The 15,423-nt window shown below is 32.5% G+C and overlaps 2 protein-coding genes and 1 pseudogene across 3 annotated transcripts; all 3 read right to left on the minus strand.

Annotated features, from left to right (window-relative positions):
* Window positions 1-356: 356 nt before the first annotated feature.
* On the minus strand, window positions 357-6,348 carry LOC140046920 (uncharacterized). 2 transcript variants are annotated; one of them, XM_072091678.1, is made up of 14 exons: window positions 5,760-6,348; window positions 5,457-5,603; window positions 5,242-5,279; window positions 4,972-5,069; window positions 4,407-4,668; window positions 4,106-4,235; window positions 3,096-3,251; window positions 2,895-2,935; window positions 2,640-2,764; window positions 2,159-2,432; window positions 1,611-1,792; window positions 1,107-1,510; window positions 669-771; window positions 357-541 (listed from the first exon to the last, which is right to left on the minus strand). In XM_072091678.1, exons 2-14 carry the CDS (start codon window positions 5,567-5,569, stop codon window positions 392-394), a joined length of 2,076 nt encoding a protein of 691 aa, XP_071947779.1. In that variant the 5' UTR covers window positions 5,570-5,603; window positions 5,760-6,348; the 3' UTR covers window positions 357-391. The 2 variants fall into 2 exon arrangements, with proteins under 2 accessions (XP_071947779.1, XP_071947788.1); XM_072091687.1 differs by lacking the exons at window positions 5,242-5,279; window positions 5,760-6,348 and having other exon boundaries at window positions 5,457-5,583.
* LOC140042154 (uncharacterized) lies at window positions 5,729-11,566 on the minus strand. Its single transcript, XM_072087680.1, has 5 exons — window positions 11,220-11,566; window positions 10,180-10,370; window positions 9,815-9,948; window positions 8,240-8,387; window positions 5,729-5,874 (listed from the first exon to the last, which is right to left on the minus strand). The coding sequence occupies exons 1-5, from the start codon at window positions 11,564-11,566 to the stop codon at window positions 5,729-5,731; spliced, it is 966 nt and encodes a 321-aa protein (XP_071943781.1).
* LOC140063700 (5S ribosomal RNA) lies at window positions 7,639-7,757 on the minus strand (annotated as a pseudogene).
* Window positions 11,567-15,423: the final 3,857 nt, after the last annotated feature.

Consider the following 15,423-nt stretch of genomic DNA (forward strand, 5'->3'; position numbering starts at 1 on the left):
AAAAACATTTTTCGTTGAAAGGATATTAAAAAGGAATTGCGTTGATTTTTACGTTTTGAATTGATTTTTACGATTTGCGGCTTTACACGTTTCGAAGAATATTTCGTTATAAAAATATTTACGTATTGCGTTGATTTTATGATTTGCGGCTATACACGCGTATGGAAAGGATGTTTTTATGTTATTCGAAATCATTTTACTCGTAAATTATTTACTATTTTCGTTCATAATAATTGTTTACCATTTTCGTTTTGGTTGATATGAATTACTTTTAAAACAAAGAAAATTCTTTAAAACATATATGTGCTATCATTTACTGTATTTTTTTTTATAATACGACAAATATTAAGAGTACAGTCATCTAATTATAGTATCGTCGTTTATTGAATTCCTACAGAATTTTAAAAGTCATAAACGTATCGCTTTCTTCTTCAATTATAGCGCCTCTTCGACGTCTGGAGGAACAGTTGCCACTTTTCAGGTCAGCGCAACGTGAATTACTTGCGGGTTTACATGACACAATCTTACACTTCATAAACACCTATAATTATAAGACACACTTGATAATGGTGCTATAAACTCAATAGTTACATCGTTATTTGTCTCCAAAATATATTTAATATTCTCGAAAAATATACTTGTTTAAATAAAAAAAATTAAACACATACCTCGTTTGTCAGGTCATAATGCATGAAACCAAAAGACTTAATAGAGAAGCGATGATCCAAACCAGACGAACTAAGACTGACGGCGGATGGACCAACACCACACCTAAATATGAAGTTCAGATTTACCTTTGCAACATTTAGCATTGTTTATCCTTAATTAACCATTCTTTTTTAATATTAATCTGCACATCTTTTATGTACTTTGCAACTCACTTCATAACAAAAAAAAGCAAAAATATTTTCTTATTTTTCTATCATTTCAACCTCATTATACGCTTTAGCGTCTCTCATTTTGTTAGTCAAACCGGCCAAGGTTGAAAAATAATTTTACTCCTTATCTCAAATTTCAGCTTTAAGATTAACTTAACACAATAACATAATTTATGGGATGAAATATGTGAAAGAATATTTTGTGTAAAATCAAATTTCTGCACTAACCCATTTTTAATAATGGTGTACACTGTGTTATTGTGTGTGCACGTTCCAAACTTAGGCATTGCTCTACAACTTTCAATGGCAACCTCTTTAGAAGAGGTGCTATGAGCAGCGAAGTACAACTTCTCTTTGAGTTCAACTGATGCAGTTCCAGTGATGTCTCTGTTGTAACTTGAGTCTTCATACATCTTACGATAAGTCTTAAACTTTCCATTGGCTTTGTATATGTCAGGTTTAACGTCTGCAGCCGTTTTGAAGAATACGTCATTACCACCGAGTCCTCTCATTTCACAAATGATTTGTATTTCAACATTATGCTTTGCTCGAGTTATTGGAACATCTGGCAAGATTGGCTTAGGATCGTCTCGAATCGTGTTGTAGAATGTAGTCTTTGATTGTGATAAATGCTAGAAAAATAGAAATAGAAACTGGACATATCCACGCAATTGAAAACAGGTTAACGAATAGATAATAAAGAAAACTCTATAATACTATAATAATTAAAACCTTAATGATAGTTCCGCACTCATCATAACCAAACTCAATCTGGTAGTACATTGGGTGATTGTCCTGGATTCTGCATCTTGTGTCGTGAAGGTGAAGCTCACTTGCTGGAATGTTATTCACGTACGTTTTAGGGATGCGGACTTTTATGTATGATTCTCCGCATTCTACTTCTGGTCTCTTAGCTACAGGGAGCGAGAAAACAATTATACAACACAATACAAAACTTTGATTCTTTTTTACATACTTTTTTTTTTAAGGAGTGTCGTAGAAATAGTAGTAGGATAATTTTGAGTAATTTTAAATATTTTTTCTCTCTCTTTCTTTCTCTTTATTAATTACATAAAATGCAATAAAAAATAATCTATGCTTTAGTTACCGAAAATAATTATCAGTGCCTTTATTCATGTCCAATTTGTGTAAGATTTCAGTGTAAAAGCTGTAGTACATCGTATATTCTCCTTTGTAATATGTGTTTTATTCTTTGATCGATAGGAAAAAAAAGATTGAATTATTGAAATATTGAAATGCGTAGACCTACTAGTACTTACATGTTTGAAAGTTATACATGCCGCCTTCACCAACAGCAATGTGGTTACGACCACATGGAGTGCCAAAGACTCGGACAACAAATCCTAGATCAACATCCACCCGATATACTCTGTCACCTAGTACTGCAGTCGGTGCAGGGTATTTAACAATCGTTGGATCACTGTCTGAAAATCTTACAACATTCATATCAAGAGCATTATACTTGGCTATTACTTTGGTAGTGTTCATGTCTTGAATCTTGATGAATGCCTTCCATCTTGTTGGACGTGTGACCTTTAGTATAAAAATATTGGTTCAAAGTTTCTAACCAAATACCTTGTTTAAAATAAATCAATCCTCTTTCAATAAATATTTACAATTAAACCTCCTAAACCCATGAAACCACTTTGGCATAATGTAATTAAGACTGACTACACCAATGTGTAATACCATGGACGTGTGGCATGCAAGAGTCTTCTAAGCAACAGAAGGCCTACTTACGGGTGAATCAAATTTGATTGTCCAAAATTCTTCTCTTCCCTCGTACAAAAAGTTGCAAGACGGGTTCGAAAATTCTGGCAAAAGAACAGGCGGATCTACATTGACATTCATAGGAAAACCGTAAGCTACACCAGTAACAAGAAAAAACAAACCCGTTATAATAACACAAAGAAGCATATTTTATGCTCTAAGCATTTTTAAATATTACATTAGCAAATTTAAATGTCGTCCTATTTAATGATTTTTAAAACGTACCAGATACAATCAAATATCCAGCCTTTGGATAACTTTGAGCACTGTAAGAGAATTGGGAAGAAAGAATGTATAGTATCCCTGGTTAACCAGGAAAGAGTGTATTTTCACTCTATAACTGGCACACGAGTATATCATACTTAATATTGTTCATACTGTATTATGTCGTTTGGAAATTATGATGAACCTCATAGGCATACTCACCCATTATTATCTGTAGCCGTAAAGTTGAATATATAGGTGCCTTCTTCATTAGGTCTAAAAGACAGTTTTGCTTTGACGACTTTCTTGCCCGGTTCTGAATCTTTAACGTATGACATTATCATTCCATATGGAAGACTTCCTTGGATTTCAGTTACACTAAAAGAAACTGTTACGATAAAATACTACGACAAAGGCACAGTATTTGTTTTCAAACATTTCATACCACAATTTTCACGCTGCTGCTCTTGCCCGCTACGTCCCGTTAGGACTACTCAATCAGAAGCTAAAGCAAGCAACAGTTATAGTTCTAATGACGACAGTTTTGCGAAAATGGAAACTCCACTATGATTTATTGATTCCAGCTGCTACAGTAGACCCAAAAAAGTCTGGGAAAAGAGTCTATTGGGACATTTCATGCTAAAATTACAAATCCCAAAGCATTTCTGGTATATTCACTGTCAGATATTCATTGAATTATTATCGAAACAGTCCATTAAAGTTTGTGTTTGTAATAGGATACTTCACACTTGAAATATCTAGGGTGATGAAGTGACCCCCAGACTTGACCTTAGCAATAAAATTAACTAAAGTGACAGAAATTGAGTATTCACTTCTGTAAAAAAAATTTTAATTTACATATAAAAAGAGAAAAGAAACCCCAAAACCATTGTCTGACAGACAATTTAAGTATTTGTTGCTTTAAATTACATTTTTTCAGGTAAAATAACTATTATGTGACAATAAAATGACACATTCAAAAATTAAAAAATATTTTTCAATAAGCGAGCAGCGTTTTTTGTAAGAAATATTTCTTGTTTAGTTTGTTACTATCTTTCTCTAGTAAGATAAACTCTGTCGCAAAAAAGGAGGGAACTGTTTTTGTCAGTCTGAGATAGATAAAAATATTCCAGAAACAAGTTTCTCAACATGTTTGCAGAAAGAGGGTCACAATCTCATTAAATAATACAATTTGTCTTTATCAATATCTACTGAGACAAAAAAATATATACTTTTGTGCACCTGATCCCTTTTGTATTGAAGCATCTGAATCCTTCGGTATTAAAGCAGTGACTACACTGTTCCAAGTTTCTCCAGGAGCAATAACACTGCACTCCTCTAAATCAATTCTTGGTTTTACAACTGCAGTAGTGAAAAATACCATTTGAGTCTAGGGATGATGAGCCCTTGATAAATATTTATATCTTTCAAAATGTGTTATCTTCACAAAACATAATTTTACATGACGATGTTTTTTGTATTGTTTGAGACCACAAAATAATAATAATAATAATAGTTTTCTCTAATACTTACGAATACTGAAAACATATCTGAAAGCAGAGGAGCTGTGTAAGACTTTGCACAACATACACGCATTTAAAGTAACTGAAAAACCTTTATCTAAAGATACCAAATATGTTCCAGCTTCCAAGTTTTTTAACGCTTTATACCGAGCTATCGTAGGATCGCCTGCAGGAAATTCTACCTCATCTGGATTTGCAGCATCATATTTGGCGTATTTTGTTCCGGAACTATCCATTACCATAATATACGCAGATTTTTCTGGTCTGGAAATCTATTGACAAATGTGGTGAAACATAAACTTAAGCTCTGTCTACACTAACTAACTCGTTCGACAAAAAAAAAGTGTGATGTGCCCAAATATGGTAGTGATATGAAGACATTATATCTATATGAGCACATCACATATTTTTTTCACATAAAGTTTGATCGTGTATACAGAGCCTTAGAGTTGGCTACACATTTTAACGTTATTCAACCGCCCGATGGTTCATAGACCCTTTATTTTGTGTAAAACGGTTTCTAATAATATTTCACTGTCACTGTTACTCATTTATTCCAGGGTTGTCCTACTTACGGGTGAATCAAATTTGATTGTCCAAAATTCATCTATTTCTTTGTACAAAGAGTTGCTAGATGGGGTCGAATATTGTGGTAGAATAGCAGGGCTCCTTTCTAAAAATACAAGACCAACCAATGTTAGTTGTGATTTTATAAGAGATGTTCACAGATAAGGGTGTATCATTATGGTAACAAAATGAATTATGTTCTGTAAGAAATCACTCATATCATGATATTATAATTTATTACATAATACAATATGCAAATATTTAATGTTTTAACTAACTTGCAATCAAACATCCATTCTTCGGATCACTTTGAACACTGATTAGTATTTTTATGTAGAAAAAAAAAGAATTAAATTTCATAATTGACATATGTTTACAGCATTAATAAAACATGTAGATTGTTTATAATCGTTATTTTAAAAGGCGCTCTTTAGAATTAGTTTTCAGTTTCCATATGAAAACTAGGTATGTTTTGTAAACCTACGTAGCTTACCCATTGTTATCAGTAGCTGTAAAGCTGAACACATAGATACCCTCTGCATTAGGACTAAACGTCAGGTAAGCCTCTATTCTGCGGTTAGTTATCCGGGTCTGAAAGTATGACATTCCCTTTGGATAACTCCCCTGGAATTCATTTACACTAAATCAAAAATTCATAGTTACAGTAAAATAATGGTAAATATAGAATCGGTTTAATAACAAAACAAACGTTTTTAAAATGTTATTCTGTGGGAATTTATTTGAATGTTAATGTAGGCCTACGTCTTAAGAAAAACAAAAGGTCTGGAATACATACGTCGATGCACTTGATCCCTTTTGTAATGACGCAGTAGCGATACTGTTCCAGGTTTCTCCAGGAGCAATCACGCTGCAATCTTCAAGATCAATCTTTGGTCCTATACATGATCCGGCTAAAGAAAAGAAAAAAAAGAGATGCAGATTCGATTAGACGATACATTCCTGTGCTCAAAAACACAACTCTCGTCACACAAGTGTTGAGCGAAACATGTCAATTTATTTGTTTTAGCTAGTTATGTGCAGTAAACCACTACTTATATTGGCTGGCCTGGCTATTAAAGTTGATTTATTATGTACTTAACTCATATATAACTACATTTTACGACGATAACGGATTTAAAGCCGATTTTCCACTATTCGAATTATGCGCATGCGTATACCAGTTTCTGTTTGCCATACTCCCTTCTGTGACGAATTCTAGTTCTTTGATTTTTCGCCGCAGCGAAATTTACTACTGTAGTTAGTTATCCGCACCTTGGCAGATAACTCCTTGTGATTGTATGAAATCATCATAAACTTTTTTTTGTATTATTAGTTATCCGCTTAATAACTCCAAGTTATTGTAGGCCCCCTATTGGATCATCACTTTTTTCTGTATTATTCTTCTTTCTTTTTTCCCTTTTTGTGAGTCGCGTTTCTCTAAAAAGTGTAAACATAACATTTCATAACTTTGACAACATGTGGACATTTACGTGAAGTTGTACACCTCCTATTTTTGAAAGACATCAGAGTTGCGCAACGATTTTATGAATTTCAATAATTGATCAACAGATTAAACACCAAAAGTCACTTTTAATTTAATTTAAGTCATATCAAGGGCAAACTTTCTATGGAATAAAAATGTCATGTTTCAAAAGAAGTTAAGATTTCGATTTAGTTTTTTTTTTTAATTGTTTCTACGTTTTGCGAAGCAAAATATTGCGCAACCAATCAGAGCTCAAGAAATGAGCTATGAAGCTTTCATGCAAATCGAAAACCTCAGCAGTCACAGGAACATGAACGTCGTAGTCTGAGAGATGAGTCGATTTAGTGCACATATTTTACCATTGGTCTTAATATGATTTTTGTTTGAGACATACATTGGTACATCGGAAAACCCAATTTTTAAGTGATGCACTTTTAGGTCAGAGGTCAATGACCTATTCTTTCACGTAATTTTACCAATATCTTTATTTTATGGCACAGTATTTGATGAAATGCGTCAATTCTTTTTTAAATTAGGCTCAATTCAAAGCTGATGAATCATAAAAAGTCATTTTACAAAAAAATAAATGGAAAATAAACTAATTTTATTTTTTTATTTTAATGAATAAATATTTTCACATTGACCTTGTATGTAAATTAGCTAATAGTATGGAGCGCCGTCCGCCAATATAACGGTTATTGTTGTTTTTATTAGCACTGTACTATATCTATCTAAATATATTTATCATGCTTATAAAGTTAAGATATATATTTTGCTTAGAAAACGAAATTAATTAATTCATTTATCTTGTGACCATAAATTGCTTTATTTGGCAATGTAATTATTATTTTGTTAATAACTAGGGGCCAGAGGCCTAACGTAAATAAAGTCAGGCGATAAGCCTGAATGAATGTATTATTACGTACATTTCTTTTCCTATAACAATTTATATCAGGCCTAGTTAATGTTATTATGTTAATGAACTTTTCTCATTACAGAACTATGAAATATAAACTACATTAATATTTGTTTGGAAAGAAGAATATTAGTTTGAAATAGAATAGTGCAGTAAATTTTATTTTATTTTGATTGTTAATTATTTCATTCACCAGAGGAAAGGCAGATACTAGATGCAGGGGCTGCCATAAGAGTCAGCAATGCTGATTTCAAATGCCTAACGGGACCCCAGCTCCATATACAGCACCCGATATTCCCAGATGGTCTCCCATCCAAGCTCTAGCCAGGCCCAACGTTGCTTAACTTCGGTGATCTGAAGAGAACCGGTGTTTCAACGGTGGTAAAGCCGTATATAGAAATATTGAGGATAAATAAAAAGTACTTATTTTGTTTTTAAAGAAAAAAAAATGGGCCGTCAACTTTCCAGCTCGATAATACTGGGTCTACCTCCCGATTTGTGTTAATAGATTTCAGCAAAACCAAAAAAATACAATTAATTCAGCAACGAAACAAAGCCAGACTAGGTCTAGCTGGTACTATGTTCGTACGTTACAGACGATTTACCAGCAGAATTGAAGTGGGTCCTACGAAACTAAGCCGAGGGAAGAGAGAAACATTCGGTTATTGATACATGCATTTATCAATCCATAAATGGTCTTAAAAATGATCTTTGACTATGAAAACATGGACCACTTTTCAAAACCTCTTCTGGCGACTAGAATAGTAGCCGAAATTGTGCTAAATGAGTAAGGTATTATTATACACAGAAGTAAAACACATTATAGCTTGCCCTCAATCGGTCGATAATTCTATTCACATATTATATGGCTACTTACGTGACGTAACTTTGAGTAGAAATTGGAATGGAACTGTGCTCTTAGCTTTTTTGTAACTTTTATCTTCAAAATCTTCAATCATAATGGAAGCGGCATACCAACCTTCCGCACTATCTTCTCCGGTATTAAACTCGATCGTGCATGATGTCTACAATAATTATATTAACATTAACAACATATGACATTTTCAGTTGTCTTTTGGTTCATCAGTTATTTATCAAATTCACGTACAAGAGACTATCTGTACATCCTTTAAATGTGTTTTACGTTATAGTTGTATTTGTTATGTTTAACCAGTTCATGTTAACTAAAATTATAGATAACTAGATGGTACGCTCGCTTCGCTCGCGTACCATCTAGTTCGTGCCCACAGATGGTTCTCGAATACATAGTAATTTCAGCGTAAAAAAACTGGCGATTTCAAATGTACGTACGGCAGGACTATAAAACATTGTCGTTTACAGAAACAAATAAATAGACACAATTATTTATGTAGTCAACCAAAATTAGCACCTAGAAACTTGTCACAAAATGAGTCGAAATTTGTTATTTGAACTCATTTAAACAAACCCAATTTTGTTAAATTATTCTTTATATTTCTTTATTATCCAATCAGTAACGAAATATTTTTTTTATAGGCCTATAAATAATATACCACTAAATAGAGTAAAACATTTCCGATTTAATAATTTATTAAAACTGTCACTGTCTCATGGTCGATTGAAATAGTAAAGTACATTTAAAGACCACTAATACGTTTATATTTTTGTAATTATTAAATAATACAAACGTTGAGAAACAACTGACAGTAATAAAGTATATTATGTGTTTATAATCTAAAAGTAGGAGCTACCCATACTCACAGTGATAACGTTTATTAGTATATTTGTTTATATTCTAACAGTACCAACACACTTTTGAATCAAAAGTGGTTAATACCTATTTCCAGTATTGTATAGCATTACAATACTATTTCTGTTTATTCTCCAAGGGTCTATAAATTTACCTACTTGTGTTAAACATGGAGGTATGCAATAATTTGGAATGTTCCATTCATTGCAAATCAATACATTTCTATAAACGTATATTAAATCTATCAAAATAGTATTTTTTAAAGAAAATCGGCCTGTCTTCAACATTATGATGCTGTACTCGAGCTGTTCAACCGGTTTTCAGTCATTAAAAACAGTTATTTTAGGAGGAGATAGGAAAATGCGAAGCATCCTCGTATTATTGTATGCGGGTATTTTTCACAATGGACATGTATTAGACAGTGTATACCACGATCGGAAAACATCCCTATTTGGGGCAAATCGTTGAACCTAAATTCGTTTTAATTGTCAATAACTAATTATCTGACTCAATTTAATTAGTAAAAAGGGTTACATCAGGTGGTTAAAATCAGTACCGAAAGTACGAACCAACTTTATATACCATCGAGTAAACATTATAGAAGTAAGGCGCGATTTACCGAATTTTGCCCTTACGTAAATTTATATATAGATATCATTATAAATAACGTGAAAGAGGAAAAAGAAGAATATTCTGACAAAATCTTATAGTTTCCGTAACTACCGTATTAAGTGTTGTAAAATCTGTGGGACGTCCACACACAGGATCATTATTGTAAAGCGTATCACTTCGTCTCTCTGGGCATTCATTAGTTCTTGTCCATCGACATTTAACTGGATCTCCGTCTATATCAATAGCTAAAAGATAAACAAGTATGTACCATTAAGAAGGATATACACACATAAATAAACTTTGTCTACACTATCAAACTTTATATGACAACAAAATGCGATGTTCTCATATTATATGGATATTTATGATGTCATAATACAATATTTGGGCATATCACTACCATATTTGGACTAGTTTGACAAAATGGTTAGAGTTATTTGTATTTGGGTAGCTATATCTAAATATAAACAACTCACGGTTAAGATCGATAACTCTGTTACAGCCTTGTCTGACTCGATGAACTGGTAAACCAGCCATAACTCTTGGAGAATTGTTTTCCAATTTTATTGAAGTGTCAACTTTGGTCAGTAGTGACCAACATTTTCCACCGCCGTAGTTTTGAAGGCCAATCCAGCTACTATCAGAACATTCTTCTTTTGTTTTAAAACTGACAAGAAAAATGAAGATAATATAAAACTCTTGTTTTCAACAAAACTTTCTTCTACATGGCTGCAGGCGCGTGCGCAAATTTGAGTTAAGCTTGGTTCCCACTAGAACGTAACGCAAGGACGTAAACGCAACGCAAAAGCGTTTTAACCAATGACAAGCGAGGTTATAGGCAGTTAGCCAATCACAAGCGAATAAGCCATCGCTTGTGATTGGTCAATTCACTTGCGTTGCGTTACGTTCTTGTGTTGCGTCGCCAGTGGGAACCACGCATTAGTGTTTACCGACATTTAGTGTTTACCGTCCGACACAGTGAGCTATTAGAGTCGAGTTGCATGCGAATTAAAATACTATTTTCTGTGTGTTTGTAAACAATGTCGTTTATGTTTTTTAAATAAAATGTTTGTGTATTTCACTAATACTGATGCTCTAATTAAAACAGGATTTTTATAGATGAGTTCAAATTTAAATGTAAAAAAAAAGGCCAATGGAAGAGAAGTGACAAACCAATAATGATATTGTATCAACAGTTATAAAGACAATCTGAAAACTGTATATCTACTATAGCAAAGATACACTTGTCGGCCAATGTAAGTAATCGTGGATCTGATACATTGTAGTCTTGAGATTGAAACCTCAGCCCAATAGTGATTATGAAATTCGGAAAGGAATCATTGGCTGTTTAGCTTAGTTTTAAAAACTGTCAAGATTTTGACTCTTTAAACAAATAAATGTGTATAGGCACTACTCCTGAAAATATAATTTCATTTAAATGGAGGATACCATCACACTGTCTTCATACTGTCTTATTATGCGTACTAAATGAACACGAGCATGTAGGCCTACTTACGCAATTGTGAATGCCTCGCGGTCTGCCTTATAATCAACGTATCCATCAAAAAGACTCCATTTCATCTCTTTTGAAGTGAATGCACATTCAAGATATAGCGGTGAAGAAATTGTTTTATTTTCACGGCAGTCTGTACAGGTCAAAGCAAGAGCTGTTTCTGCTTGCTTTTCTTGTCCAATAAAATTACAAAAATACTCTTCGAAGTCGTAGTTTTGTTCAAATGCGAGACGCCAAAAAATACGGATATGTTTGTTGCCAAGTCGTTCCCAGTAAAACGTGCCACCACGATAGTGAGAAGCGTACACCCCAGCTACCACCAAGGCCATAAAGAGTACCAGAGTCCTCATAATGACCTGCCAAAAATTAAAATTCATGGCTAACAAGATTGCTGTGCACCTTATTTCAATAAAAATGTATCTATTAAGGATGCAAGATATGTCGAGGCATATATGTTTAAATTTAATTGTTCGTACTTCTCAAGTATTATTATTGAGAAGAAACACTCCCAAAAATGTTTATTATATCAGAACTAATACGACTATGTACTTTTTATTATTGTTACTTCCCAATTTTTTTGACTGAAAATAAAATACATATAAACACAACAGGCAAAGAACATTAATTCTAAACCGCCCGGTGATATACTGAAATTTAATTAATTTATTTAAAACGATAAAATGAGGAAATCTCTGAGAGAAAAACATTTAAATTGATTTTTTAACATATTTTGATCTTCCATAATTTATTATAAAATATTCAGCTTCCTTAAGTTATTACATCCAACATATTTACAAATATATTTATTCATCAAATCACAATAAAATAATAGTATGTACTGTCTAATGATTCAAGAAAATGATGAAATGGGGTCGCACTATTTCATTATCAAAGAATACACATTGACATAATGGTTTCATCTTCTAATTACCTCCGCCAAATGTTTTCACCCCTGTATGTTTGTGTGTGTGTCTGAACAGCCTAAGGGCCACCGTTTTTATCCGATTCTCACAAAATTTGGCCACAATGATTTATGCCTCAAAGGCTCGGACGAGTTCGAATTTACTAACCTTAGCCACAACGATCAATGACTCATCATATAATTGTGGTTAAATTTTGAAGGGTCATGGTCAAAGCTCAAGGTCCACAAAAAACGAAAAAAAAAGAAATAAAAAAATAATAATAATAAAAAAAAAACGTCAGTCTTAATATCATGCCCTCTCTTATTCCAACGGTTTGTAGCTTCCTCTCGCAAAATGTGTGCGGTCGGGTGGTTCAGTTTCAGCGCCAGAACCAATTACGTGCGGAGTGCCTCATGGTACTAAATTAAATGATTTGCTCAACAATGTACTAGATAGATGGAAATTTGTTGATGACCTGACGATTGGCGAGGTGATTTCATTACGGGGACCTGAAGATTGTTCGATTCAAAGCAACCTTGATGCTCTTTCCAGCTGGTGTGTGGAGAATTATGCAAAACCAAATCCTGTAAAGTTTCAAGTGATGCGTGTTATTTTTTTTTTTGTGTAATGTAAAAGTGACCTCAAGTTGGACATGCAGATATAAGTCGTTTCCAAGGCATCACGTCGACTATATATGCTATACATTCTGACGCGTTTTGGAGCCCCAAAACGATGACCTGGTTTTTACTTTTACAACATACATTCGTCCTTTACTTGCTTACTTATGCCAGTCCTCTTTGACATAACTCGATCACCAATAAACAGAGTGATCAACTTATTTTATCCAAAAGCGTGTTGTGAAACTTATTATTGGATATAAAAACTGATTAGTTAGTTACGCAAAATCACTTGAAACCCTCATAACCCAGCATAGACGTCAGGTTCTCTTTATAACTTTAAGAAGGTTGGTAAACAGCATATGAAATTTGGTATTGTAAAAGGAGTCTAAGGAGTGATATATTTTTTAAACAGCATATATGTCTTTATATTCATGCATTAGGTATTCTAGTTGGATAGTGACAGTAGTGATACACATTATTACGCAATCAATTTCCTCCTTTTTTATATTTTTTTATCATTGGTTTTATACTTTTTTACAAATTTTAATATTGAACAAATGTAAATATCTTTGTAATTCAGCTAAGGCTGCGATAATGATATTGAAATAAATGAAATAAAAAAAAAATTAAAAAAAATTATTGAAACTGAAAATTGTTTTTGGTTTTTAGTGTAAATTTAAAAACATAACAAATGGATCCCTGTTGGTGCTAACCTGATCATAATTTTTACTGTTATTATAAACATTAGCTAAAATGTATTTAAATCATCATGGAGGATATTTTTGTCTCAGATACTAATAAAGGTTGTTTGATAAACCATATAGACATCACCACACACACAACAGTGCAATAACTATATGGTAATGAATAAGTGTATTATTTTTATTTTTTATTTTCCATATAGTATTTTAAAATTAGATTGTTTTAAATAATCATCAAGTTATGAATTATAAATAATATTATATCAAATATAGTATATACAACTTTATTGTGATACAAGTTCAGTAGGCCTACCTACACACATATAACATTTAGAATGTTGAATCAGCTTTAAAACTCTTTAAAAAAAACTTATCTATCGTATAAAACAGTAAAATATAGCCCAGTACCGTATTGTAAATAAATGTAGGAACCTTTCAGTAAATAGTATGTACAATATTAATGTATTAATTTTGTAACTACGGAAGCGTATTGCTGCCAACCAAAACAAATAAATAAATAAAAGTCGGACATTATCTCATAATGTATCATTAATTAGCTTAACATGTCCAATATGTGATGCTTTTACTCTACCAATGCTTTTGGTCAAACCATGGATAAGTAGTTCAGATAATTCTCCATAGTCAAAAGCATCCATTTTTAGAAGACTGGAAATTGACATACTAATTTAAAGACGATAGAAGACACGAAACCATTTTCACATTGTATGCACGATGTTCGGCACAATGCCGTATTTTCAACATTTTGATAAATGAGCCAACTTCCAAATATCAAATTAAACTCTATATTTACGGTGGTAAAAAGACAACATTTTGAAGTTTTGTTTTAACATGTGCACACAACCACAACCTGTTTGACCTACTCTGAAATAATTTTGTTAATAATAATAATAATAACACTAATAATAATAATAATAATAATAATAATATTTATTCGGTCATCAATGTAAAAATAACCAGGAATGAATGTTATGTAAAAAGAACGTAACACGATAGTATAGGCATAGACCTACTACTGGTAGGCCAGGTATCAGGTGCTAGCTAACGCTATGCTAATAACATTGATCACAATTTTACAAAAGTGTAGGCCTACGTACACCACGTATCTTAAAAGTTAGTATTTAGTACCACAGCAAGCGTGACATTAATACTTACGTTAGCAACGTAACCTCTTACCTCGTAACAATTAAACAAATATCTCAATGAGTTGTTGAGTTGAAATGATATTGTATATTAAGTGGTTGTGATTCTATAGTATTTATGATCGTTACACCGAGGGGTGAAGGTAAAACGGCTTATTATGACAACATTTTTATTTAAACAAATCACAACACTCCATGCCCTCGGCCAGGCCCGGCAAACTCATCATATATGAAAATATATTTCCTCTTCACTAATAAAAGTAAAGTTCGTTGGCTAAATCCAGATGTTATTTTGAATACTATTTAAAATGTATGCATTAGTTCTCATTTCAGGCATGTTTATTAAAGAGCTGAGATTCTTTACGGTTTTCCCTTTTTGTTTTATGTTTTAAAGTTCCTTAGAAAATTAAACGAATAATTAATAGATGCTTGATTCCAACGATCTATAAAAAGACCAAATCCAATATCAATCTTATATAATAACAAGAAATATTTCTTACATAAAACGCTGCTCGCTTATTGAAAAATATTTTTTATTTCAAATGTTTTTGAATGTGTCATTTTATTGTCACATAATAGTTATTTTACCTGAAAAAAATGTAATTTAAAGCAACAAATACTTAAATTGTCTGTCAGACAATGGTTTTTGGGTTTCTTTTCTCTTTTTATATGTGAATACATTTTAGTTTTTGTTACAGAAGCGAATACTCAATTTCTGTCACTTTAGTTAATTTTATTGCTAAGGTCAAGTCTGGGGTTCACTTCATAACCCTAGATATTTCAAGTGTGAAGTATCCTATTAAAAACACAAACTTTAATGGACT

Source organism: Antedon mediterranea, chromosome 1, assembly GCF_964355755.1.
Source record: "Antedon mediterranea chromosome 1, ecAntMedi1.1, whole genome shotgun sequence".
Taxonomy (NCBI): Eukaryota; Metazoa; Echinodermata; class Crinoidea; order Comatulida; family Antedonidae; genus Antedon; species Antedon mediterranea.

What these genes read in the sequence shown, in the direction of transcription:
- LOC140042154 (XM_072087680.1), bottom strand. Translation starts at nt 11,566, where the DNA reads ATGAGGACTCTGGTACTCTTTATGGCCTTGGTGGTAGCTGGGGTGTAC. An exon ending in CGCGAGGCATTCACAATTGC is followed by an intron (nt 10,371 to 11,219) that starts GTAAGTAGGCCT and finishes TTTTCTTGTCAG; the next exon opens with TTTTAAAACAAAAGAAGAAT. An exon ending in TCTACTCAAAGTTACGTCAC is followed by an intron (nt 5,875 to 8,239) that starts GTAAGTAGCCAT and finishes TCTTTTCTTTAG; the next exon opens with CCGGATCATGTATAGGACCA.
- LOC140046920 (XM_072091678.1), bottom strand. Translation starts at nt 5,569, where the DNA reads ATGTCATACTTTCAGACCCGGATAACTAACCGCAGAATAGAGGCTTAC. An exon ending in AGTGCGGAACTATCATTAAG is followed by an intron (nt 1,511 to 1,610) that starts GTTTTAATTATT and finishes CTATTTTTCTAG; the next exon opens with CATTTATCACAATCAAAGAC. An exon ending in TACACCATTATTAAAAATGG is followed by an intron (nt 772 to 1,106) that starts GTTAGTGCAGAA and finishes CTTCATATTTAG; the next exon opens with GTGTGGTGTTGGTCCATCCG.